Source organism: Pseudorasbora parva, chromosome 1 (assembly GCF_024679245.1).
Source record: "Pseudorasbora parva isolate DD20220531a chromosome 1, ASM2467924v1, whole genome shotgun sequence".
Taxonomy (NCBI): Eukaryota; Metazoa; Chordata; class Actinopteri; order Cypriniformes; family Gobionidae; genus Pseudorasbora; species Pseudorasbora parva.
In genome coordinates this window covers 55879551-55906091 of record NC_090172.1, presented here as the reverse complement: position 1 = coordinate 55906091, position 26541 = coordinate 55879551, and the positions used below count along the sequence as shown (strand labels likewise).

The 26541-nt window shown below is 37.7% G+C and overlaps 1 protein-coding gene across 2 annotated transcripts in view; it reads right to left on the bottom strand.

Moving 5' to 3' along the window:
• focad (focadhesin) overlaps positions 1-26541 on the bottom strand; it is an 85677-nt gene that overhangs the window by 31551 nt on the left and 27585 nt on the right. For both annotated transcript variants that reach the window (XM_067445332.1, XM_067445341.1), the window contains 14 exons: positions 24330-24520; positions 23987-24247; positions 8787-8891; positions 7838-7939; positions 6859-6989; positions 6539-6665; positions 5763-5897; positions 5594-5644; positions 5329-5412; positions 5090-5225; positions 4399-4587; positions 4107-4228; positions 1969-2061; positions 1755-1843 (listed from right to left, as the gene is read on the bottom strand). In XM_067445332.1, coding sequence (XP_067301433.1) covers positions 1755-1843; positions 1969-2061; positions 4107-4228; positions 4399-4587; positions 5090-5225; positions 5329-5412; positions 5594-5644; positions 5763-5897; positions 6539-6665; positions 6859-6989; positions 7838-7939; positions 8787-8891; positions 23987-24247; positions 24330-24520 — 1816 coding nt within the window. The remainder of the gene's footprint in view (positions 1-1754; positions 1844-1968; positions 2062-4106; positions 4229-4398; positions 4588-5089; positions 5226-5328; positions 5413-5593; positions 5645-5762; positions 5898-6538; positions 6666-6858; positions 6990-7837; positions 7940-8786; positions 8892-23986; positions 24248-24329; positions 24521-26541) is intronic.

Here is a 26541-nt window from a genome sequence, read left to right as displayed (position 1 = left end):
ATTTGAAGCAGTTTTACTCACCGGCTGCTGCCAAAGCAGGACCAAACCTTTATCGCTGGGACCGCTCCGTCAAAAACACACTTCTTGGGAGTGTGGAGATCCACTTTGCGATGCGACTGAAGCGATGTTGTGAAGCTTCCCGTCATTTCTGCGTTCAAATCGGTTTAAATGCAGCGCTGCCTTCCTGGAATGCTGTGCTGAAGCGTTGAAGTCGCTTAATGTCAAAGTGGAGGAATGAAGTGGAGCGCGGCGCGGACTATAACCGACATAAGTGTTCACGGACGACTGGATCTGCAGCTGAGAGAGTGTTTACGGCCGTGCATTTCCTCTCTCGCTCTTGTCACGCGCGCGCACCCTACCGGGAGAAGAGCCCGTACGGCCCGTACAAGGACCTTACGCTCTATTAACGTCAAGCTGAGCCATACTCGAAAAAAACTCTCCAAAACTTTTTTAACACAGAAATACTCCATCAAACGTCCAACATTAGTTTTTGAAACTTTGTCTATGTTTAGGATGGGAATCCAAGTCTTTAACAGTGTAAAAAGCTCAGTATGCATGAAACAGCATTTCAACCCCCCTTTAATTGTTTAGAATTGTAGAATGCATATTAGCTTCTTTTGAATGAAAATGCAATTTTACCCTCTGGCAGTAGGTGGTGCTAATGTAACAGTAGAACTAAAGGGGTTACCCTGGTGCTTGACATAAATGTGCGGCATGTATTCAATTGATTTTGAAGTGCTCTGAAAGAGCAAGCTTGAAGAGAATGCAACCATGCAGCGTTTTTGTTTGAAACATGCAGCATTCAAAATTAAATCATAGCCATTTGAAAATTAATGACATACAGCTATTTTGCGATTTTGGTTTTCTGTCTTCAAATTTAAAGGGGTGGTAAAACATGATTTCACTTTTCTAACTTAACCTTGTGTGTAATGTTGCTGTTTGAGCATAAACAACAACTGCAAAGGGAGATATTTGCTTTTAAAGAAATCAATTCTAAGGACTACAGCAAACGGCCGGTTGGGAATTATAGTCTTTTCCTCCAGACTTGCTGACATCAGCAGCTCCAATATTTACATAAACCCCTCCTCCGAGAATATTAAATAAGGGGGAGGCGAGGCCATTTATTACTGCTGTGGAGAAGAGTAGGCAGGAGTGTGCTAGGCGGTTAGCGAATCACAACACAGCTGGGCCAGCTAACCAATCTGAGCACATTACGTATTTTTGAGGGACTGGCTTCATAGAACCAGGAAACTATCAGACTGTTTTTACAAGGAGAGACAGAGCAGTGTACAATAAGGTAAAATGTATGAAAAATAATGCAATTTTTTAAAAACGAAGCATGAACACGTTACAGTGCACCCCGCAAACACAATCAAGCCTTCGAAAGAATGTGTTTTACCACCCATTTCAGACTACCTAAAATTATATTTAAGACTTTTCTTACACAGTTAAAGATATTTAAGACTTTTTATAGCTTTGAATTTGATAGAACTGAATTTAAGGGTTCATCTTTAATGCCTTTTAAGGGTAACTTTTTAAGGGTTTTTATGGACTCACAGGGACTGTTACAATTGACTAGAAGCTTGCATTCAGTTGGTCCTCCTCCATCCAATCAACCGATGTATAGAGCCAAGTCCCTACCCAAAATCGTTTTCTTTTTCAATTACCCGTCTCATAATATAAAAGAAAAGGTCACTTCCATTTCATCACAACTTTTAACACAAACTCACTGTAAATGTGTCTGTTAATCTTACCAGAGCCAAGCATAGTGCTGTTTGTACTGCAGTTCCTCTGGACTCGCTTTACCCTGTTTCTGTAGCATCTCCAGCTCTGCCTTTCGACCCTGGGCAATAATTACATCTAATTTAATCTCATAAATGATGGTCTTAATTAGAACTGCTCATCTTTTTCACATACATCTGATTTTATGGTTTGAATATCAAAAGTTATACAGACACACAGCATTACCTGGAGAACTGCATGGTAAGCCCGGCTCATGAAGCCCCGCCAGGCCTGAGGCAAAAGCAGAGAGCGATGCCACTCAGATGGCTGGATGTTCACCTGAGAGGGGGGGAAAAAGAGAGCAAAAGACAAAGTACGTGACCAAGATAAATTATTTAAATAATAAAAAAAGTACTTATTCATTATAGTGCTATTTTTTGCACTTCCTTTTATTTTATTTCTTTTTTATCGTATTGACAAATACATACATATTTTACAAAATAGATCAATATTTTACAAAACAATTAAAACTTTTTTTGAATCTAATACAAATCACCAATGACAAAAAAAAGAGAATTACAAAAATTCCAAACACATTATGATCATGAAAACTTAAGTGATATACAGTGGGGCAAAATAACGTATTTAGTCAGCCACCAATTGTGCAAGTTCTCACACTTAAAAAGATGAGAGAGGCCTATAATTTTCATCATAGGTACACTTCAACTATGAGAGACAGAATGAGAAAAAAATCCAGAAAATCAAATTGTCTGATTTTTAAAGATTTTATTAGCAAATTATGGTGAAAAAACGTATTTGGTCACTTACAAATAAAAGCCAGATTTCTGGCTCTCACAGACCTGTAACTTCTTCTTGAAGAGGCTCCTCTGTCCTCCACTCATTACCTGTATTAATGGCACCTGTTTGAACTTGCTATCAGTATAAAAGACACCTGCCCACAACCTCAAACAGTCAGACTCCAAACTCCACTATGGCCAAGACCAAAGAGCTGTCAAAGGACACCAGAAACAAAATTGTAGACCTGCACCAGGCTGGGAAGACTGAATCTGCAATAGGTAAGCAGCTCGGTGTGAAGAAATCAACTGTGGGAGCAATTATTACAAAATGGAAGACATACAAGACCACTGATAATCTCTCTGGATCTGGGGCTCCACGCAAGATCTCAACCCGTGGGGTCAAAATGATCACAAGAATGGTGAGCAAAAAAAAATCCCATAACCACACAGGGGGACCTAGTGAATGACCTACAGAAAGCTGGGACCAAAATAACAAAGGCTAGCATCAGTAACACACTACACCGCCAGGGACTCAAATCCTGCAGTGCCAGACTTGTCCTCCTGCTTAAGCCAGTACATGTCCAGGCCCGTCTGAAGTTTGCTAGAGAGCATTTGGATGATCTGGAAGAGGATTGGGAGAATGTCATATGCTCAGATGAAACCAAAATAGAGCTTTTTGGTAAAAACTCAACTTGGCGTGTTTGGAGGAGAAAGAATGCTGAGTTACACCATATCTACTGTGAAGCATGGGGGTGGAAACATCATGCTTTGGGGGTGTTTTTCTGCAAAGGGACCAGGACGACTGATCCGTGTAAAGGAAAGAATGAATGGGGCCATGTATTGTGAGAACCTCCTTCCATCAGCAAGGGCATTGAAGATGAAACGTGGCTTGGTATTTCAGCTTGACACAAACACACTGCCCATGCAACAAACGAGTGGCTTCGTAAGTAGCATTTCAAGGTCCTGGAGTGGCCTAGCCAGACTCCAGATCACAACCCCATAGAAAATCTTTGGAAGGAGTTGAAAATCCGTGTTGCCCAGGGACAGCCCCAAAACATCACTGCTCTAGAGGAGATATGCATGGAGCAACGTGCCAAACTACCAGCAACAGTGTGTAAAAACCTTGTGGCAACTTACAGAAAACATTTGACCTCTATCATTGCCAACAAAGGGTATATAACAAAGTAATGAGATTAACTTTTGTTATTGACCAAATACTTATTTTTCATCATAATTTTCAAATCAGACAATGCGACACTGTGAGTTTCTCATAGTTGAAGTGTACCTATGATGAAAATTAAAGGCCTCTCTCATCTTTTTAAGGGGAAGAACTTGCACAATTAGTGGCTGACTAAATACTCCCCCCCCCCACCACTGTAATATAAATAATATAATTAATATAAATATATAAAATAATAAAAAATTATAATATTATTATTAGTGCTATCAAATGAATGCATCCTGATTAATAACAACATAAAAGCTTGTGTTTATATAATATACTGTATGTGTGTTCATATGACAGCCTCAATTATAATACAGTACGTTATTAATACATATTTGGGGTAAGTCCATGCTAAAAGGTACCTCGTGAATAAGGGTAGCTAACATTTGTTGATAACTCCGCCCTCTGCTGACAAGGAAGCGGTTGATTGGACGTCCATCTTTGTCAGTCTGAACAGGAAGGTCAAAACAGAGTAGAAGCCCAGCTGAAACCGACCAATAAAAAGGGTAAATATATTTATGTAATACATTAACTGCACAAACAGCAGTTATGCATTGGACATTTTTTTTTTTTACTTGTGATAAACTCGCATTAGCTATAAAAAATTTAAATGGTCTTTAATTACCCAAAATACTGAGTTGAATGTATCTGTACCTGCTAAGCCAGGTTTAAGACCCGGCTGCTTGTTCTTCTCGTAGGTTTTCAGCATGAAAGGAGGAATCCCAGATACAGTTTTTCCCTGGTCAGAGCGCAAATTCCCCCCACTCAGCGCTGAATGGTACACGCCGCGGGGCATTTGGTTCATCTCCTGCCTCACTAGAGCTGTTAGGAAGGTCTCAAGGGCTGCATTAAAAGACACAATTCATTAATTAAGTAGGTATGTTAAAGGTTAAACAACAGATTTAAAAGCAGCAGTTTTTCTAATAATTATAAGTCTATTATATATTCTATATTATGTAATTTATTAAGTCAGTGCAGTCTCTGTTGAGGGTTTGTTATGTTGCATTTTGTGCTTTTTTTTGCCAAAGTACACTGACATTCAGAGACTCAAATCCAATCGAGCAGCTTTTGATTACACTACCTTGGTATTAATGTTATTTTGTTATAAGGTTATAATATAGTTGTCTTAATTATACAACAGTAACTGTGAAATGATCACACTTTGGGTCTATGATATGTACAATTTTAGCACATAATATGTGTCCTAATTTCTAATGAGGAATATTATGTATACTTTTCAGAAAGAAAACTCTACAATGGAAGTGTTTAAAATATTTTGACATTAAAGCATTTAAAAGAGTTTGACTACTAACAGTCTGTTAGTCACCATAATCTTAAATCATACCTGGTAAAATGGATTGAGGTGTGAGACAAACTAGTTTGACATATGACGCCCCTGGCACTGAAATATCTTCATCCTTTTCATTCTCATTTTCTTTCCCTTCATCCTCCTCCTCAGGCTTTGTTGGTATGGGCCTGGCCTGTTAGCAAGATCACGTCACCGTTACAGATATACTATAGATATATATATATAAATAAAAGGCAGGCAGAAATAATGTGAGGACATTTTGTAAGTGTTCTCACCTGTTCTGGTAAGTGTAGAATGGTGTGAGATGGTTCAGAATACTCTGACAGGGATTTAAAACCTTGGCTTGCAACCCCCGGGTCCTGATGAAGCCAAAAAGCTTTGGATATTACTGTTCACTCATCACTTGTACAGTATAAAAGCAAATACATATTTACGGCATATAAATGGATACATAAAATGGCATGACTTTTCTTTGGATGACTAGTCAACCATCCTGCCCATTCCTACTGTTCATTACCATTTGAAAATGTCAGCGCTCACCTGACTAAGAGCGTAGCCCCACAAAACACTCACTGCCTCGTTTCTGAATTTCTGTAAGAAAAAGACAAAGCCTGAAGTAATTCATCCTGTGTTTTGAACTATGAGTTCAAACACTGCTCCAAAATACCACACATCTAGCAATAAGAATCAGTGTTTGGTGATCTCGTGCCTCATATTCTTCTGTTCTGACATTTAAAGCAGAAACAAGTGCCAGAAGTTCAGCTGTGGCCTTCAAGACGAGGGGTCTGGTGTCACAGCACAGCTTAGGAGAGAGCGCCTTCCACGTGGAGCTGATATCAACGACCTTAAAAGAAAGCAGATAAGAAGAATATTCATTAGCAGGGCTCAAGTGTAAGAGAATATAGATATTACATTATATGTACATTACATGCATATGTTCAAAAGTTTAAAAAGTTGTTAATACTTTTATTTTATGCATTACATTTATTTAAAATAATGACATTAAAGATATTTACAGCATTGTTACAAAAGTTTTTTTAATTTTATAAATGTAAATGTAATTTTATTCAAAGAAATATTAAGCAGTACAACTATCAACATATATATATATATAAAAATAAATAAAAATAAACATTGTACAGACCCCAAACTTTTGAACGGTAGTGTGTGTATTACATTATTATAATTATGTACATGTATTTTTATGCCTTGCAACTTTTTTGTGCCTAGCAACTTTTGTGTCAAATATTATCTAACCAGATGAAAAGGCTACAAAATGAATAATAGAAAATAATATTTTCTAAATAAATTCTAAAATAAAACAAACATTCAGAAAAAAAGGACACATAAGGGCCAGGGTGGCACCGGTTTACCCAATCAAAATTACACTAATAGTTTGGAAACAAAAAAGCATTTTTATATTCTCTTTCATATTCCTAAGAGCCAGTGAACACCTCTTTGATACATTGGTACAGAAAGACTGACCTCAGCCCTACAGAGCTCCTGTAAGCCTGATAGTGCCAGAGCAACAGGGGTGGCCTGATCCTTCCTGGAGAACTGCAGCAGTGTGTCGCTGATGGCAGCCAGCATGTCTCCGCCGTGCTGGTACGGCCTGGAACAATACAGCAGAGCACGAATGTGACCACTAGTGCAGAAATGCTCAGGAAAACAGAGAAATTAAACCTTTAATGGTAAATTGTTAGTGGGGTCTATAAGAGACCAATATATCAGAAGTTAGATCAGTGGGGGCTTATTGTCCCGTGTGCTAAATGAACTCTAGTTTTCAGGGTTTGGATGAAGCAGACCTCTCTCTGCAGATGTCCCGGATGCAAGCTGCTCTGGCCAATATCTGCTCCCACTGCGTATCTTTTCCAATGACCACTGAAGATTTTTCAAGATGTGACATCAGTCTCTGCAGGTCCGGATACACACGGTCCTATACAAATATCAAAAGTCTCAGAAATCAATCCTGAAAGCAATAGAACTATGATATACAGCACAGCAGATAATATAGATATTATATTTGGTAGCAAAACCATTAATGACTCTTGTATTAATATTTCAGTTAAAATGTTCATTTTTCTAAAATACACATTTTCTGTTAACTAATGATGCAAACTATAACATTACATTTTATTTAATTAATTACAGGGATCAAATCATTAATCAGTTGTGCATAATTTTATTTAACTTTTAAGTAAAATAAAATTATACACAGTAATCATTTTATATGAAAATATGAATTGTAATGATTTGTATTTAAATGTGATGATCATTTTGTATTAAATCATTAGATGAAAGCGAAACCTCTCAAACTAAAATAATATATAAATAAATATAAATGACATTTCATATTTTGGATTAAATTAGCAGATGAAACAAAAGTCTCTCAGACCTAAATACAATTATCTATAATAAGATATAAATATATTTGAATGTTCAGCTAAGACTGAACAAATAACTAACCAACCAACCAAAGCATTTAACAAAATGGCAAAATATGAATATATCCATTTAAAATATGAAATAATACATCTTAAATAATGTAATATTGTATGCCTCAATAACAATGGTCAAAATATTACATTAAAATATTACATGCTGAAAAATACATAATATTACATGAATATGCTTTGATATTTCAAAGCATAAATCAAAATGATAAAATGGATATATTTTAAATACTAATTTTCAACATCACTGCTTCAATCAATGTCTCATGGTCTTAGACATCGGACACAACACACACAGAACGGATATGAATGAATTTCGTGTTAACTGCACCTGTTTTTTCCATAACAAAGTTAAGAGGCGTAGAGCCACAGGCCTCAATCTGGACGAACTGCCCAGAGTCTGGAGAACATGAAGCACCTGCGGGATACAGAACTACAAGGCACGAGAGTTTAGACACACACCCACATAATGCCAAAGCATAATGATGAACAGGACTAGATATATGCAAACTTAGCCAATAGCTATATGCAACTTGACTATCTAATGCTTTTATGTTTTTTTAATGCTTCGGCTGTGACCTACAGGCCAGGTTGTGTTTTGCTGGGCTTTTAAAAATAAAAGTATCTCACAGAATACAAAAAGCTCAAATTAAGGACTACATTAAAGGGCAAAACACTGCCACCCACATTCAAAGGCTGATGACAGAGTGCCTAAGCATTTAAAATAACATCAGCAAAAACTGCAAACATCTCCCCTCTCTCATTTAATCATATTTTATAAAACAGCGTGCACTCTACAGAATATGTTTTTGTTGATGCAGCATTTTACTAGCAAAGGCAAATGTTACAGAAGTACACACTTGGCATACAAGATTTATGAATAATACGTATTGTTAGCGGAATCAAATGAATAACAATGGCACAGACAATAGTCAGGTTAATGGCTGGAGCTGCAGGTGAGCTGTTGCCATAGCAACAGAGGAAGCAAAGTATCCCAAAATCCATGCAGACGGACTAGATTCATATTTCTGTGAAACTGCACTATAATAACCTGTTAATGGTTCTGTATTCGTAATTTTGATTGCCCTACATGTTAATGCATCTTTTTAATACATTTTGATAACAGTGAGCAATTAGCTTTCTGCACATTTAATTTAACTTCCAATTATTTTTCTTAATGAAACTTTCAAAATCAAGAAAACTCATTTGCTGAAAAATATTTATCGATTAGGTTTCGGATTTGGGTAATCAGTGCATGCTGTGCATATTAATGATGGTACCTTGTGGGTTCCCAGTCTTGGCAGAGTATAGAGAACAGAGAGAGACAAAGCTGGATCTGACACTCTGGCCAGTTTAAACATCAGGACAGGAAGTAGACATGGCACCTAGAGGTAAATTGGAAAACAATTAAAGGCTTACTTCAGCGATTAGCATATGGCTTTGTATCAGTAGAAACTCTGGAGTATAATCAAATGATTGTGCTTCCCGCCCTCATAACCTCCTGAGACAAGAGATTTATGCATTTTATTTTTGGAAAAAATCCTCCGATGAAGCAAATTTTATCATTGGAGGAATTTTTGGCCAAAGGCTAAAGACTACAGCCAGCAGAGGGAGCTATTTCCTCACGTTTTACACCCGCGCATGGGGGATGGGAGATCACACTCACAGCTCAGCTCGCAGCTGCAGGCATTCATGGAAGTTTTTTTAACTTCCCAAATTATTTTCTATGAAAGTTAAGCTTCCAAAGGCATGAACTGAAAATGCGCCAGACTGAACACGTGCTGTGAATGTATGCCGCGAATGTGGTCGCGTTTACCTCAGCTCTCATCATGAGAGCTCATCAGCTCATGATGTTAAATATAATCTGACTCCTGCAGCGTTTGTGCTCAGTGCTGTGACACTCGCTCGGCGGCTCACTCATTATATTGAACAGACACGTTCAGTATTTAATTGTAGTGTCTGTTCTCTCAGTCACTGTAATCCAGTAGCGGTGGCTTTGGGAGTGGCCTCACGGGGCAGCGAACCATTATGGGAATATGCTTCTTTCATCCCCATGAGACAAAAATACATTTTCTGTCTTTTCTCAGTCTAGAAAGCACCAAATAAAAAAAATAATTTCACATTTCTACTACATTAATGACTATGTATAAATACAGATTCATCTTCCCAGCGCTTAAGTACGCCTTTAAGCAACTAATGAATAGATATTTAAAGATTACCTATTTTGCCCTTTTACAATGTCTTGATTTTGTTTTTTGGGCTCAACTAGTAGAGGTTTTCATGCTTGAATGTTCGAAAAACACCTTATTTTTCACATATTTTATAGTGTTGCAGTTCCTCTCTTCCCAGTTTTTCAGTAACACTGTTTAGTTCCTGTCTCTGTAAAGCCCCACCTTCCAAAAAGCTAAATGTGCTCTTAGATTGGCATTTTTTTTTAACACAGAACCTAAAGATACAGAAACTAAAATGTATAAGGATGGTTCACAACCTGATTAGTTGGCTTTTATGACGTATTGCCTATTTTGAGATGGAACTTCTCGATCATCCAAAACAATGCTGTGTTCTGGGATAAATGCGCTTGCTCTATGTGTATAGCCTGCATATGATGGTATTTCAAACGAACACACAAACGAAGATCTGCTGCGAGGAGACGAGGTTCTGATGCCTGTACCAATCCAATCCCTGGTGCGCACACAAACAAGGAGGGCTGAGACCACTGAAAAGATGGATCTCTGTCCGCTTCCAAACCAACTCTGGTGCGGTTTGACTGAAATAGGAACGCAACATTCACCAAAGACATGTAAACGAACCAAAAACAGGATGTGATGTCACAAGATGCAACCTTAAAGGCCCACTGGAATCAAAATTGAAATTGTTTCGCTTTTAGCATGACTATGTTAGCCTTAAAGTTATGAATAAGCTGGTATGTCCCAAAACAATGACAGCATTTGCATTTAGGAGATATAAGCATTCAAAACTTACAGTCTCTCACTTCCGTTAAAACGAATCTCAGATTTTGATGTCATCATTGCAGACTTCACCTTCTCATCGAATCTTCAGTCCAATCAAATGCTCTCTAGAATCTAAAGCCCGCCCCCTAAATTAATTTGGTGAAGGGCACATTGCGATAGGAAACGATTCAGTGTAAATATGCTTTCAGTTGAGGCGAATGAAGTCTGTTTTCACGTTAGTTTCACGCACCGCAGCAGCACACACACACACACACACACACACACACACACACACACACACACACACACACACACACACACACACACACACAGCTCTGGTCCAAATTTAGACTACAGACACGAGAGCGTAGCGCGGATCATATGCAGAGACAACAAAACATATCGGACTCATTTGAATTCTGCACAGAATGCTGCATTTCAAAGCAATATGGAGGAGATCATGATGATAAACAGTTAGAGGAAACTGGCTTTACCAAAACAGAAAGGCTCTAGTCAAACTGTATATTAACGAAACACTAGTGGCTGTTTCAAAAAAAGGGGAGGAGCTGCTAACAGCTGGAGCCGTTACAGGGGAAATGACGTCAACACATTGAATAATGAGGCGTATTTCAAAGCACTTCAGGGGGCCATTAAAAGTAGAGTTGTTTTTCTCGTCATAGAAGCTACGTTGCCCATAACAGTTCGGTATGTGTGTCGGAAACAGCGCCTCCTTGCAGCAGATGTTTGTTTGTGTGAGCGACAGAGGGATTTCTGCCGCTGTTTTGACTCACTTGCACATTTCATAAGCTCGTCACGAGTTTATATATATATATCACAAATACTTTTGTAATACAGTGTGAATGCTAAATGAACCCAGACTAAATTCATTATTTTCTTTTTGGTACAGACCAAAAGAACCAAACTACAAGTGTGTGAACAGGCAAACTGAAAGAAAAAACAACTCATCTAATAAATACACTTTGATGCACATCAGACAAATTTAAAAGCAATGGAGTATAAACAGGCCTTTAATCAAGATTGACAACTGCTTTTAAAATCCAGAGTCTAGTGGCCAAACCTGAGAGAACCTGATCTCCCTCAGATCTTAAAGGCAAGAGGGGAGCAGAAAGTAGTAATTGGTTTGATGACCTCAGGGAGCTGGAGTGGATGAGAGTGGAGGAAATTACTAATATACTGTGGAGCAAGTCCATGCATGGACTTAAAAATGAATTGCAATGTAAAAATCAATTCAAAACCGGGCACCGGTAGCCAGTGCAATGACGCCAGTACAAGAATGATGTGGTCTCTTAGCATCAAGCAATTCAAATCAAAGTATAGCTGCCACATTTTAAACCGCTGGAGTTGGAAGAATGTCTGATATAAACCATCACTCAAAAGATTTAGTTATTTATTTATTTATTTACCCTCAAGTCATCCTAGGTGTATATGACTTTCTTCTTTCAGACGAATACAATCAGAGTTATATTAAAATATCCTGGCTCTTCCAAGCTTTATAATGGCAGTGACTTGCTCTGTTTTTGACGTCCATAAAAGTGCATTTATAGCCATTATAAAACTGTTCTACATGGCTCTGGTGGTTAATAAAATCCTTCGGAAGAGAATTGATGCGTTTGTGTAAGAAAAATATTAATAATTAAAACTTTATAAAGTAAATTATCTAGCGTATTTAACTTACGGAAAAAGTGTGGCACCAGCACCTCTCACAGTTCAAAATGACGAGCGTAACTGGTGTGCAATGTCGTCAGACGTAGTGTAGGCATTTTGAACTGTGGGCGATACTCTTTTTCCATAAGTTGAATATGGAAGGCGATTCGAGAGAAGAATGTCATACACATAGGATGGCTTGAGGGTGACTAAATCATGGGTGAACTAACCCTTTAAATTGATCAAAAATGACAGTAAATACATGTATAATGCTACAAATGATTCACAAAAAATATTAAGCAGCACAACCGTTTTTTTAACATTGATAATAATAAGAAATATTTCTTGAGCATCAAATCATATTTCAATGATTTCTGAAGGATCATGTGACACTGAAGACTTGAGCAGTAAATTCACCTTTGTAATTACATATATATTACAATATATATTCAAATAGAAAACATGACACAACATATTATGAGCAAGTGAATTCTTCAAACACATTAAAAAATGTTTTTACCAAACCCAAACTTTTGAACAGTAAACAGCAGCAATAATCCAACATAGAAGTAATGAATGCTGAATAAATGTAAATCTTTCTGTGAGAGAACAGCAGAAAGATCTGAGCAAATAAAGTGTCTCTTAATGTTAAATTTCAAAAATGGAGTCAAGACATTGCTGTTATGGGACTTAGAGTTGATTACCAGCAGAAGAGCCAAAAATAATCATCTCAGCTTTATTTTCATTAAGCTGACAGAAATTAAATGAATCATCATCAGTCGCTTGCAGGGAATTCTTAACATCCCACCCTTTCAAACAGCTCTTCAAAGAATTTAATTAAAAATGAAAGCATGCACAACAAATGCAATGGCAAGACCCTTAAAAAACACCATAGGAAAAAGACAAGCAGTGAGAAAAGAAAAAAGATAGAGAAAAATGGATACAACAACAAGCAAGCAACACAGAAAGTACATCTCAATGACTTTAATATCTTCAGAAGAACACAAAGGAAAAAAATGTAAAGAACAGTTTTTATCCATATGATGAAAAAACATTGGATCCCAGTGACTTTTTCTCATTGTATGTACAAAAAACACTGAGACAATAGCTTACTAAAATAGTTCAAATACTTCGAAATAGCTTACTTCAAGTTCCACAAAAGAAAGAAACTAAGTCATGCAGGCTTGGAAAAACATGATGGAAAATTATGACAGAATTTTACTTTTTGGGTAAACTATTACTTGTTATAATGATTTTAGGCACAATGCCAGAAAAATCCAATACAGTCACTGTTTTTAATTACACTGTATTTAAATCAACGGTTGATTGAAATCACTTTCGACCAATAGGTGCCACTGAGACCAAATGTGTTGTGGTCAGAGTGAGTTGACAATAACACTGACAATGAAAAATTGGTGTCCATACGCAAAAGAATTGCAGAGATGCAGCCACAGAGTCAGACAGTCAACTTTATTTATAGCGCTTTTACAATGACGACTGTTTCAAAGCAGCTTTACAGAGTTAAACTTCGGCTGTAATCATTCTGCAGAAAACGGTGATGTTATCAGCTTATTTTATTTTATCATAGCGACAATGTTGGCAGATCAGTATTATAGTTTATAGAATTAAATAAGACCTAATAAATTGATTTTATTTGCATATTTAGTTGAATAACTTGGATCATAATTTTAGTGTCCCCAGCTGAACAAGCCAAAGGTGACAGCAAGGGCGTGGGTTTGGTCTCAGCTTTGGTGGGGACATCCCACCAGGATTGCCCAGATTATATAGTCTAATATTTACTACTGAGTATGGAAATGCACCATAGTTTAGGAATGAATACGATTATTAATTTATGAGGCTTTTCGGCCCAATCCAGTACCATAATAATAATAAAACAAAATACTCTTTACTTGTCAAGTTCTTAAATGATTTTCAAAACTGATTTGGAAAAAAACACAACATGCACACAAAATTACTTATTTTCAATATAAAAAATGATTGTGGACTGGATTTTTTTTTTTTTTTACCTCTTATCACATTATTGAGCATGTCAAAGATTAGTAACAACTTTAGATTTGATGCATTGATAGTTTTTGTACAGGATCAGTTTGTTTCTCCCTCATTTACTGTTTGTGGCTGTTTTTGCCCCATTGACTTCCATTATAACCACAATTTTTGATTGTAAAGCCATAATGCTACATAATCATGCACAATCACTTTTTATATTGAAAATAAGTTATTTTGTGTGTAAGTTTTTTTTTCAAAATCAGTTTTGAATCAGTTTTTGAAAATCATTTATGAACTTGGCATTTAAAGAGTGATAGTAGTGATAAGAGTGACAATTAAACAATGACAACAGCTCAACAATAAACATGGAATCAAGTAGGCCTATGCAAGCTTGCAACAGAACACATTTTATATTATTTTACATTTGATTATTTTATTTATTTCTAAAGAACTCTTTAGTAGCCTATATTGGTGCACTTTAAAGGGATGGCTCACCCAAAAATAAAAATTCTGTCATCATTTACTCTCCATCATGATGTCCCAAACCTGTATGAGTTTCTCTGTTCTGCTGAACACAAAAGAAGATATTTTGAAGAAATTTTGTAACCAGGCTGCTTTGGGGGCACCATTTCCTTCCATGGTAGGAATTCAACATAACAGAAATGCATACAGGTTTGGAACAACTTGAGGGTGAGGAAATTGACAGATTTTTAGTTTTTTGGTGCACTGTCTCTTTAAGCAGTCATTTTGAACCAGTAACCACTTTACTGACAAAAATGTTCTGAAATTCAAAAATTAAATTACATTTTCTTTAATAATTTACTATTATGACTATATTATTATGCAATTATTTGTCCCATTTTTATCTAATTTTTTTTTTTAAATGTCAAACTTTATATGACAGGATTATTTATGATTAATATAGCCTATAGCTAAATGATAAAAATTAATAACATTAATTAGGCTATAATCTATTAATTAACCGGTCTAATGTCTAGAAAAATAAGTCTGCCAAGCTTTGATAATGTATGGAATATTATATTAATATATTATCCATTAAATGGCCTACCTAGAAGCACGGATGTGTCCGTCATCAGTCAGACAGTCTGAGACACTGAAATGCTTCTCTGCAAAGGGGACAGACCCACTGATACCTTTTTTTTCTATTCAGCCCTATATCTGGAAATCCTCTTGCGTCTAAACGTTGGACGCGAGCTCGACATGTTTTAAAAAAAAAACGCGCAAGTTTACAGCGCATGTTCTCGAGACTCCGTCGCTATGGCAGCAGCAAAGCCGCTAAAACCCAATCTTGTGCATCGCGTCCCGGTTTGATACGGCGGGAAGCGTCGTTTTGCTTGTAAATACGGGACCATATATAGCAGCACAAAGGAGTTTCCTAAAATATTGGTGGGGACAATTTTGCCGTCTTAAAATGTTGATTGGGACTAGTACCTAGCGTCCCCCCCTAAACCTACGCCCATGGGTGACAGTGGCAATGAACCAAAACTCCACCAGGGCATAATGGAGAAAAATAAAGCTTGGGAGAAACCAGACTCAGTCGGGGTGCCAGTTCTCCTCTGGCCTATTAACACACAGTGTATGATTATTATTCGGGCAACCTTACAGGTCAGAAATCATATTATATCTGAATATTCAACATTTCTGGGTATCACGCAAGAGACGGGTTTATTGAAGATGGCGCGTCGATTATACAAGAATATGAATATTTGAAGGATCGGAGTCATCAGGCGAGTTTGAGGAGTCATTTTGGCATCATGTCAACTTTCTTGCTGTGGTCTAGCGACACAAAATCCATAACTTTTTGTCAGCACAGTCTGAAGATGATCTGACTGAAATTTGGTGCAAATCGGAATTTGAAAAACAATGGAAAAATTGGTATCTGTGTTCTCAGCATGACCCAAGGAATCTATTAAGTTTAAAAACGGCTGATATGGGAAAATTAGGTATTGTTTAATTTGATACATGCACCGAATCAAAAGAGACCAGATTTGAGATTTTTGGCCAGACCGAGTCATATTTGATATCTCCTGACCACTAGGTGGTGCTGCATTGAAACTGAGAAATAATCCTCAGGTCGTGGTTGTCATAATACACACCAAGTTTGGCCAGAATACGCTAAAACGTTGCAGAGATAAAGCCCCACATTCATTTTGGCAGGCACTTCATCAATAATTTAGTTAACATAAACTAATAATAAGCAATACTTCTACAGCATTTATTTATCTTAGTAAATGTTAATCTACTAATACATTTTTAAAATCAAAAGTTGTATTTGTTAACATTAGCTAGTTAATGCACTTAACATGAACTAACATGAACAAACAATGAAAAGCTGGATTTTTATTAACTGGGATTAACAAAGAATAATAAATACTGTGACAAATCTATTGCTGATTGTTAGTTCATGTTAGTTAATATAGATTAATTCATGTTAACAAATGAAACCTTTTTGTAAAGTGTTAACAAAAAAAGGCTCCTAAATTCAGAAACTAAGATTTCTAAAATACCAGATAATCAGGAAAATCACTCATGACTGGCTACCAAAGAAATGCCGGGGCCAATAACGTAACGAGACAGGCTCATCACAGCGAGGGACTGATGGAGGAGGGGTGGAAGGGCAAATTCTTATTCTTCTCGCCCATCTCATTCAACTTAAACCAAGCAAGACTGTCACAAGTTATCCATCTCATGCAGTGGGCGAAGAACGCCAAAGAGCTCTGGGCTTTGAAGTTCATTCCAACAGTTGCTGCAATCCCCTCCAACCATCTGACTAACACCCTGTTTCTCTCTCTTTCTTTATTTTCTCAAGCTGTTTTCTGTGGCGTAAACACTGCTCGAGCAGCTTCTATAATACTAAGACTGGCCCAAGGCCAGTGTTTCCCCAGCTCAAGCTAAATAAAAAATGAAAGGTATGCTTGATTTCAGGAGTAACTGAGGGGCTACAGTGAGCGGTGACAAACCGGTGAAAACCTGTGGAGCGTGTGAAGGACCTAAAAATGTTCTCTACCTGAATCGAGGATTATGTCCTCAAATCTGAGTGCATACCCATGAGCTGCTTTACTAATGCATTTCATGTTTTTGGCATCAAACGAAATGCTTTGCGGTGACTGAAGGGCTGTGCTGCTTTATATCGCAGTCTTGTGCTGCTGGAAAACGCAACTCACATCCCCACAAGGCCAACTTTATTCATAACTGAGTAACCAACAAAACTGCACCTAAACTCATCTAGCGCCTTCTTTTGAAAGTCAGCTTTTATTTGAGATTGATGACACTCTATCAGAGTTGGGTTCAAGACCACATCCTCCAATATTGAGGTTAGACTCCTTGAGGGGCAGATCTGGCCCGAGACAAAACCCAGAGCAATGGCTGTTGGTTCGAGACACTGTATGCACACTGGAAAACCTTAATTAGTATTGACTGTGAATCTGCAAAACATAATTCATAGGCCTCGGTATACTTCAAGCGAAATCGAAGAATGAACTGATACAAGATCATTTTAAACAGTTAAATCAGGCCGAAGCAGTTCGTTTTGAGTTCGAAACAGCTTGCCAAAGTAGACCTTTACGGAAAGTTTGCTTCGATTGCTAAACTCCTTTGTACTACCATTGGTCCATGTGCTCAGAGGCTCCGCCTTCTTTACATGAACATCTTATTTTCTCCTGTTCAGTCAGTAAAGGTCAGACATCCGCAAGTGAAAACATGAACACGCTGGAGAGTTGCTTAAGGCCCTGATCACACAGAACACGTTTTTGCAGCAAGAGGCGCCTTATTTGAATGGATTTCGGTTGGCAGAGAGCATTATGCGCGCTGCTTATGCGCCCTGGGTGCCTCGAGTTTTAACCGCTTGCTGCGCCTCGCGTTTTTGAAGGAGCGCTCCAAGCGCATGAAGTTGAACAAAAAGTCAACTCTGAGCGGAAAAGCGTCCGACGTCATCGCGTTTATCTTCTGTTGTCCAATCGAATGAATGGAGAGGTGGTCTTCCGTTGTGGTGACCGTTACATTGATTACCGTGGAGATTTTGCGTCACGACTGAAGCGCGATGTTGTGACGCTTTCCCTCATTTGTGCGTTGATGGGCGTTCCTCAAGTTTACTGCTATGGGCGTGCTTTTGAGCCAGCGGGAAATGAAAAACAAACAACCCGCGAGAGACTTCCCCCAGTCTCCATGTGCTCTACTTCTATTGGATAGTCGCGTCGTGTTTAACGCATTCATTTGCATAAAGATGGGAATCGGTTACCGTGGAGATCCACTTTTGCGACACAACTGAAGCGTGATGTTGTGACGCTTCCCGTCATTTGGGCGTTAAACGCGAGTAAACGCGTTCTGTGTGATCGGGGCCTTATATAGTAGAAAATGTACTTCTGATGAAACGATACACTGACACTGTTTTTCATGTTTAATATGGTAAAGCTGCTTGATTTTAAGCAATCCATTGTATAAAGTGATATATAAATAGTAAGTGACGTGACTTTACTGGAATGCCATAGAGCTTGTGCAAACATAACCACGGTGCTACACAAAAAGTCACTTGAGAAGAGAGCTTAAAACAAACAGGGCACAAGAACACTAATCATAAACCAAGCAATTATTCACCAACTAAACAACATTAACTACATAATACACAACTACAAACCTTACTGATTTACACATCCCCCATAAGTCTCCATGCTTTTAACACATGATTTAAACGCAAGGGCTTATTGATATTCCCCCCAGCTGCAATGCTCAACAGGAGATGTGCGATACACGCTCAATAGTGCTTAGCCTTAATAGCCTTAATAAGGTTTGATTATGCAATATTTCTCTTGTTGCCAGACAGAGCTGCTACGTTAGTGTGGCCAATTGGATCAAAGCATTCCATCCAGGCTTCAAGTAAAGTGTTTCTTAGAAGGCTAATAAATGTGCAAAGAGGGCATCTAAAATACATAATGTAAAAGCGACAGTCTCTCCTAATTTATCTTTAGGATTTGTAAAACAATTCCCCAGACAAGCCACACCCTAACAGACCCCCACTAACCGGGAATAGCTGATCTTTCCCTCCCTTGAGAAGATGTTTAACCCTTAGAGAAGGGACACCATGACAGTTGTTCTAACCTCTAATTGGAGATTAACCCCCCAGTATCCCTCCCTGAAAACTGAGACAGCCCTCTGAAACCAGCACAACCTCTGACCCCCAGAACAAGCCAATTAACAGACTTAATGAGTGGAGGAAGAAGAAAGAGTGGAAACAAAAGAAAACAGAATCGTACAGAGATTTAGTCTGAAGGAGAGAGCAGGAGAGTTATAAATTTTTTAGGTCGGCAAGATATGTAATATTTTGAAAGAAGTCTCTTAAGCTCACCAAGGCTGCAATTATTAAAATCAAAAACAGCAAAGTTGTGAAATATCATTACGATTTAATATAACAGTTTCCATTTTGAATATTTTCAAATTAAATGTATTCCTGTGATGGCAAAGCTGAATTTTCAGCATCATTACTCCAGGCTTCAGTGTCACATGATCCTTCAGAAATCATTCTGATCGATGATTTGATGCTCAAGAAACATTTATGATTATTATCAAAATTGAAAACAGTTGTGCTGCTCAACATTTTTGTGAAACGGAGATACATTTTTTCAAGATTCTTTGATGAATAGAAGGTTCAAAAACAATTATTATATAAACAGTATTATTATAAACAGTATTTATTTTAAAATAGAATCATTTGTAACATTATAAATGTCTTTACTGTCTTTTTATGTCTTTAATGTGTCCTTGCTGGAAAAAAACATCAAAATCTTTTGAACGTCGTTCTGATATCTGACCTTCTTTTCAAGACTTATGAATGTCCAGAAAGAAAGAAAACATCACTGATTTGTAATAGAACGTTATAAATGTCTTTACTGCCACGTTTGAATGTTTGACCATTTAATGCACACTTGCTGAATAATTAAAAAAAAATCTATAAAATGAAAAAAAAAAACTAGCTGACCCCAGACTTTTGAACAGTACTATAAATATGGTAATGGTGTGTGGAAATATACCATGAATATTATAGAATTCAATGGACATTTTTGAGAGACAAATTAATCACTGAATCAGTTCGTTAAAATGGCCAGTTGGAACAGATTCGTTGAAATGAATTTAATTTGTGTTACTTAAATTTAAAGATGCAGTATGTAGGACTGACAATATAATTGACAGAATTATATTATACCTAGTGGTTGAAATAGGTACTGCAGTCCAAATTCAAAATATTGGAGATTGGAGAAATACTGTTGTTCCCCGCCCCCTCCTCCTCAGCCTCGACGCTCACGTGGGTTACCAACTTGAGGACACGTAACAGGAGTGAGCGCAATTGACAATGAAAGCTGAAGAGACTTCCATACTGTAAGTTGATGAGTTGATATATCCGCATTTTAATATGCTCTCATTCATAGAGATTTTTAGATGGATGCAAGAGCTTTTTAAAGCGGGTAGTATATGCGATCTTTGACTGAGTTTGTTCACTGGCTTCAATGGCAGCAGTAAACTGTGTTTTCTGCCAACTGGGAACCTGTGGTGGCGAAATACTATTGGTTAAACCGGCGGCGTGCAGTTTCACACTGACCTAAACAAAAACAGACACTACGACACAGAACGGACATTTCAAAGTAGAGTAACTGGCTATAGCATTGCTTTACTGAGAAACAAGTAGGTGAATTTGGTGAATCATGTTTCCTACATATCTACAAACATATGGTATTTTTATGTTTTAGTAAAATGAAAAACTTACATATAGCACCTTTAAATAAATTCAAATTCAATGAACTTTTTTTTCTCCCCAATGGGAAAATTTGTTTTGGACTCCGGTGCCCACATACACATACATTGATCAAAGACATAATACAAAATACAAACAAACAATACACCAAAAATAAATAAAAATAAGAGACACTATTAAAACATCTGTCTAAACACTTGTGTTCTGGTCTAATTCTAGCAAACCTATAACATCGTAAAAACAACGCAATCATTTCTATCACCAGCGGAGTCACTGTACTGCGAGCATTCAATAAATCCCCCAGCCCTAATCGGAAAGCAGTAGAGAGCGAATCTCATTCTCAGCATCCAGCCAAGGCCTCTAATAAGGGCATATAGCCAGTGACAGATGATGCATATTCCTCTGTGTAGCAGCCGCCTCAAATGTCTTCCTGTTAGCGTGATTACAACAGTCCTGCAGGGCTGCACATCCTCCCTCAGGTCACACACTTTCCATGTTCCTGGCTAACATTCGTTCTGGTCTCAGTGACTTTGTGTCCATGAGAGCCCTAAGGTGTTCAGTAATGAATGTAAGTGTGGAGTACAGGTCTACTGTACCATGATACACATTCATTTAGCATTTAGCTACAGTAATTACTGCTCCAGTTTCTAAGGCTGCACATGTTGCCTAGTAACACTGACATCTGGATAATGGATAGAAATGAAAGCGGATGAGTGGAAAATTGTTTTTCCAATTGTGTTCTTTAAAAAAAAAAAATCTGTCGTTCAAGGAACAATGTGGTGCTTTTAATGTGTAAAGGGAACACGTCTAAAGACTGTGGTTTTCATTATTTTAGCTAGAGAACTGTTATACAGCCTCTATATGTTTTTATGTTTTGTGAAATTGCTTTATAGTCCTAAACGAGTCCAATCAATTGCATTTCAAAAAAGATGAACATTTATGTACAAGAGTTTCTGAAAAATCTCTCTGGAGTACAGCTATTTTGTCTAATTTGTTTCCATAACTCATGCACTGGTGTCATAAGTTACACTGACAATCCTCCTAGAGCAAACTATGGTTATGCTCTTTTTCTTCCCTTTTTCTTCTCTTCCACGGCAACTCTATTATATATATACACACACATATATATATATATATATATATATATATACACACACATTTTATATATATTTATTTTTTTCAAAGGTTTGAGCAAAGTCTTGAGGTGTGATAACCGTAGTATAAGCAGAATAATTGACTCCAGTCCGTTGAATTAATAGAAAACAAAACTCCGCTTTAGGGCTGTCATTTTTGAGAAAAATCTAATTAGAACAGATATCAAATATCAAGCAATGTATTTGAATATCTACGAGCTGACTGAAGTGTTTATATGGAGCATTTTCATTCGGATTGGACTTTTAAACCGATTACAGTGCTCCAAGTAAACGCACCTATAGACTGTAAAAAAATGCGCTACATGGCACTTTAAAAACCAGATCGTTTAGTTATAGTTCGATAAGTAAGGGATAATGTACACCCAGAGGTTTGTTATCGCAGAATAAACCCCGACAGAGTGATCAGGACCCCGACGTGAAGCGGAGTCTTGCATCTCTCTGAAGGGGTTTATTCTGCGATAACAAACCTCTGGGTGTACATTATCCCGCTTATTACACGGCTACTAGTCTCAAATAAATAATTATTATACACAAAAATTGTCTCGAGATTAAATATTTTATTAGCTCTTACGCAAAGCTTCTGCGAAGGAAAACAGTTCCAAACTGCTTTAAGCCTTTATCTATTGCTGCTAAATGTTGAAAATGAATGCTGAAAGGGTTAGTTAGGGTAACCAAGCCAATGATTTACTCACCCTCAAGTCATTATAGGTGTATATGACTTTCTTCTTTCAGACAAATACAATCGGAGTTATATTTAAAAAGTCCAGGCTAACGTTAATCCAAGCAGTAGTTGTGTTTGAAGTCCATAAAAAATGCAGCTGTCCGTCAAATAACGTGCTCCACATGACTCCGATGGGTTAATAGAGCCCTCTGATTCGAATCGATACGTTTGTGTAAGAAAAATATCTATATTAAAAACGTTATAAAGGAAACCTGCCTTGAAGTCTTCCATTGTAACCCATTGTGGCGCCAGCGTTAAGCATAGAAGTAGATAACTCGTAGTACCCGTATGAGCGGGTGTTATCTGGAAATAACATACCGCTGGAATGTGGGATTGACCAATCAGAATCAAGTATTTCACAGAGCCGTGTAATAATGGATATTTCACGTCATGTTCGAATGCATATTCATATATTGAATAAAAAATGACAGTCCTATTCTGCTTTGCTAATAATTCAACAACCAGTCATCAATTATTCCTTACATCTATTAAACATAATACAACCCATTATCCATTGAATGGTTATCAGCCTTTGCATTATAATAATTGCGCAACCTATTTAATGGCAATGCCAGCATTAACATTCGTCAAAGTTTGTCAAGAGAAATGAGAGTTTGAAACAAACTGAGAATTTTCACTTTTGTGTGAACTATTCCTTTAAGTTATAGGGGCTAGGGGTGGGCGATATAGCCTCAAAATTATATCACGATATTTCAAGAACATTGCGATAACGATATTTATGACGATATAGGAAAAAATATATGGAACAACATTTTATTGGTTATTGCAGCTGGTAGGAAGGAAGCAGCATTTATTAGGCCAAACAAAATTAAGGGCATCCTTTTCCAATGAGCTACTGTCATAGATGACCGAGTGTAAATCTATTGTCATAAGGTACAAGTTTTTAGTGTAGTGTTTACAAGTTATATTTTTTTAAGTGCGCCATGGGTCATCATCACGTCGCTATATCATTGATATCGCGTTATGACACTTTTTTATCATGTAAAAATGTATACCGGTATTATCGTGGACGGTATGAAATGGCACACCCCTAATAGGGACTGATGTGTTAAATGCTTTCCTGATGAACACAGTGGTGATAGAACATGAACTCCTCAACTTTGTGGTTACTAACCTGGAGATTATGACCTGCTACTAAATAATACAGAGCTGCAATATAGCAGAATCACAAAACTAAATGTTGAGACGCCAATTTTACCTTAGCAGGATCGGCCTCAGCGATGGCAGCAGCTGTGTCCAACGCTAACCTGCAGACATCCCCGTGACTGCTGACGATGACATGGGAGAGTAGAAGACAAACAGTATCTGGGACGTGTTCACACACAGGGAGAGATGACTGTAGGGAGTAAAGCCATTCCACACAAGACATGGAGTCTAAGGAAATTCGCTGTAGGACGCTGGTGGCCACTTGAAGCTCGCTGTACCAAGTGCTGAGAGCCAAACTCAGCTGCGTCGAGTCCTGTAGAGACAAGCGCAAAGTCCAGTATCACACAACAGTTTGAAAACTCTCTATTAAATGGGTGCATAATCATTTGTGCTACCTCTTTCCGATCTGAGGATTCTCTTTGGACCATTTGCAACAGTGAATTAGCCAGTTTAAGGTTTTTCATCTGTGTTTGCGTGTCTGTCAAGGCTTCCATGAGGCTTGAGCAGGACAGCACCTGTAACAAGGGCATTACCAGCAAAGATGCACCCCAGGGAGGTGGCACCTCAGGTGGGACAATCTTCACAGCTAGCAGAGAGAAAAAAAGAAGTTAAAAACTCTAACTTAGTGAATACAATAAATGTTAACCCTTAAGTGCCACTATTATGGCATTTGAAAGGTTCCTATTTTTGTTTTGGGAGTCCCTAACAACAGGTTTATATGCATGCAAGGTCAAGTTAACTACATCTTACGTTTAGTTGAGCACTTTGCATTTTTAACTAGATATTTTCTCGCCGAGTTTCACACAGCTCGTTTTATGGAGAACTCATAAAACCCAAACTTTATAAATTATAAAAAAATTCCTTTGGATGTTTCACTTAAAGGTGCAGTGTGGTTTAGCGACATCTAGCGGTGAGGTTGTGAATTGCAATCACCCACCGCTCACCCCTCCCTTTCGAAGCACATAGAGGTGGACGACACAGGACAAAGATGTTGTCTGAGACAGCAGAGCGCTCTGTAGAGAGGTTTGTCCTTTTAGAGCAGGGGTGTCAAACTCAGTCCCTGGAGGGCCACAGCCCTGCAGAGTTTAGCTTTAACCCTAATTAAACACACCTGATCCAGATAATCAAGTCCTTCAGGGTTATTTGAAAACTAGAGGTATGTGTGTTGGAACAGAGTTGGACCTAAACTCTGCAGGGCTGTGGCCCTCCAGGAACTGAGTTTGACACCCCTGTTTTAGAGCTACTGTAGAAGCATGGCGGTGCAAAATGGCGATTTCAATGTAAGGCGACCCGCGGTGTGTGTAGATTACTCATTCTAAAGGTAATAAAAACAACAGTACATTATGTAATGTCTTTATACACCACTGAAACAGGGATGGAAATTAGCACCCGCCACCAGCCAAATGCGGGTGATTTTGAGTTGTGGCGGGTAAACTCGCTTCACCTACCGGCCACCGTGGCGGGTAAAAAAAATAGCATACTGTTTCACCCCTTTGTAAACTTAGTTTAATCCATGCGAGTGCGACCGTATGTCCGAATATGACCAGTCGTTTTCGCCGTCATTACCCGGATGTAGTGCCAGAAGACGCGAATAAGAACTTGCACGCGCTGAGAGAAGATCCGTCACTGTGCATCATCCGAAAGCACGCACACGTCTCACAGCGCGCAAATATTGAGTTCTCTTTCAAGTCTTGCGCTTAAACGGACAAACTCACACAAGAAGTAAGCCAACATGTCCATCTTGATGAGTATCCTAGCAGACAGCATGAATATGCCTCAAGTGAACTGTATACAGTCGAGAAAGACGAGCATATCCCTGCACTAGCTTTTAAAGGGGCAGTAGCCTTTAATGCTCAATTTAATGTCAAACAAAATTACATCACTCACTGCTCTTGATTGAATATCTTTTGTAAGTTTAATAAGGATTAATCTTTAATTTAAACAGTTAAATATGCATTTATTTTACATTTGATTACTTTATTCAATTTCTGTACCTTTCTGCAAGCCAGTAGGCCTTTACATTATTATTTAATGTACACATGAGTGAGGTCAAGTTAAACATTTTAGTTTGAATTTTATTTTATACTGTGGATTGTTGCAATGTGCTAAATAAATATTTGCATAATTTGTAATTGATTTATTATTTGAAACTTTAATATGAATTAATGCAATTCCAATACCTTGGTTTTTAGTAAAGTTACACAGTCATAGCATTAGTCATAAATGCAATGGTACTAATAATTGGCATCATTTCTTTTTAGTGTTTTGGTTTCGGCCAAGAATTTTTATTTCGGTCCATCCCTACTGATAATGTTCTGCTCGGTGTGTCGTCAACATGCTTCAGAAGATGCCAAAACGAATAGTTTCATTGTTGGGACTAAAAACCTAAAACTGGAAGCCATAAAAGACCACGAATCATCCAAATGCCACATCCAGGTAAAAAAAAAAAGAGAGAGCACAAAAAAAGTATATCAGTTTATGGTTTGTGTGTGTATAAGAAAGAATAAGAGAAAATGTCAGTATTTCATTGAGACTTGAGATTAAATAAACTGCTTAAGTATTGTAGAGCTTGTAGTATTAATTTTTCACATGCAGTTACACATTGTC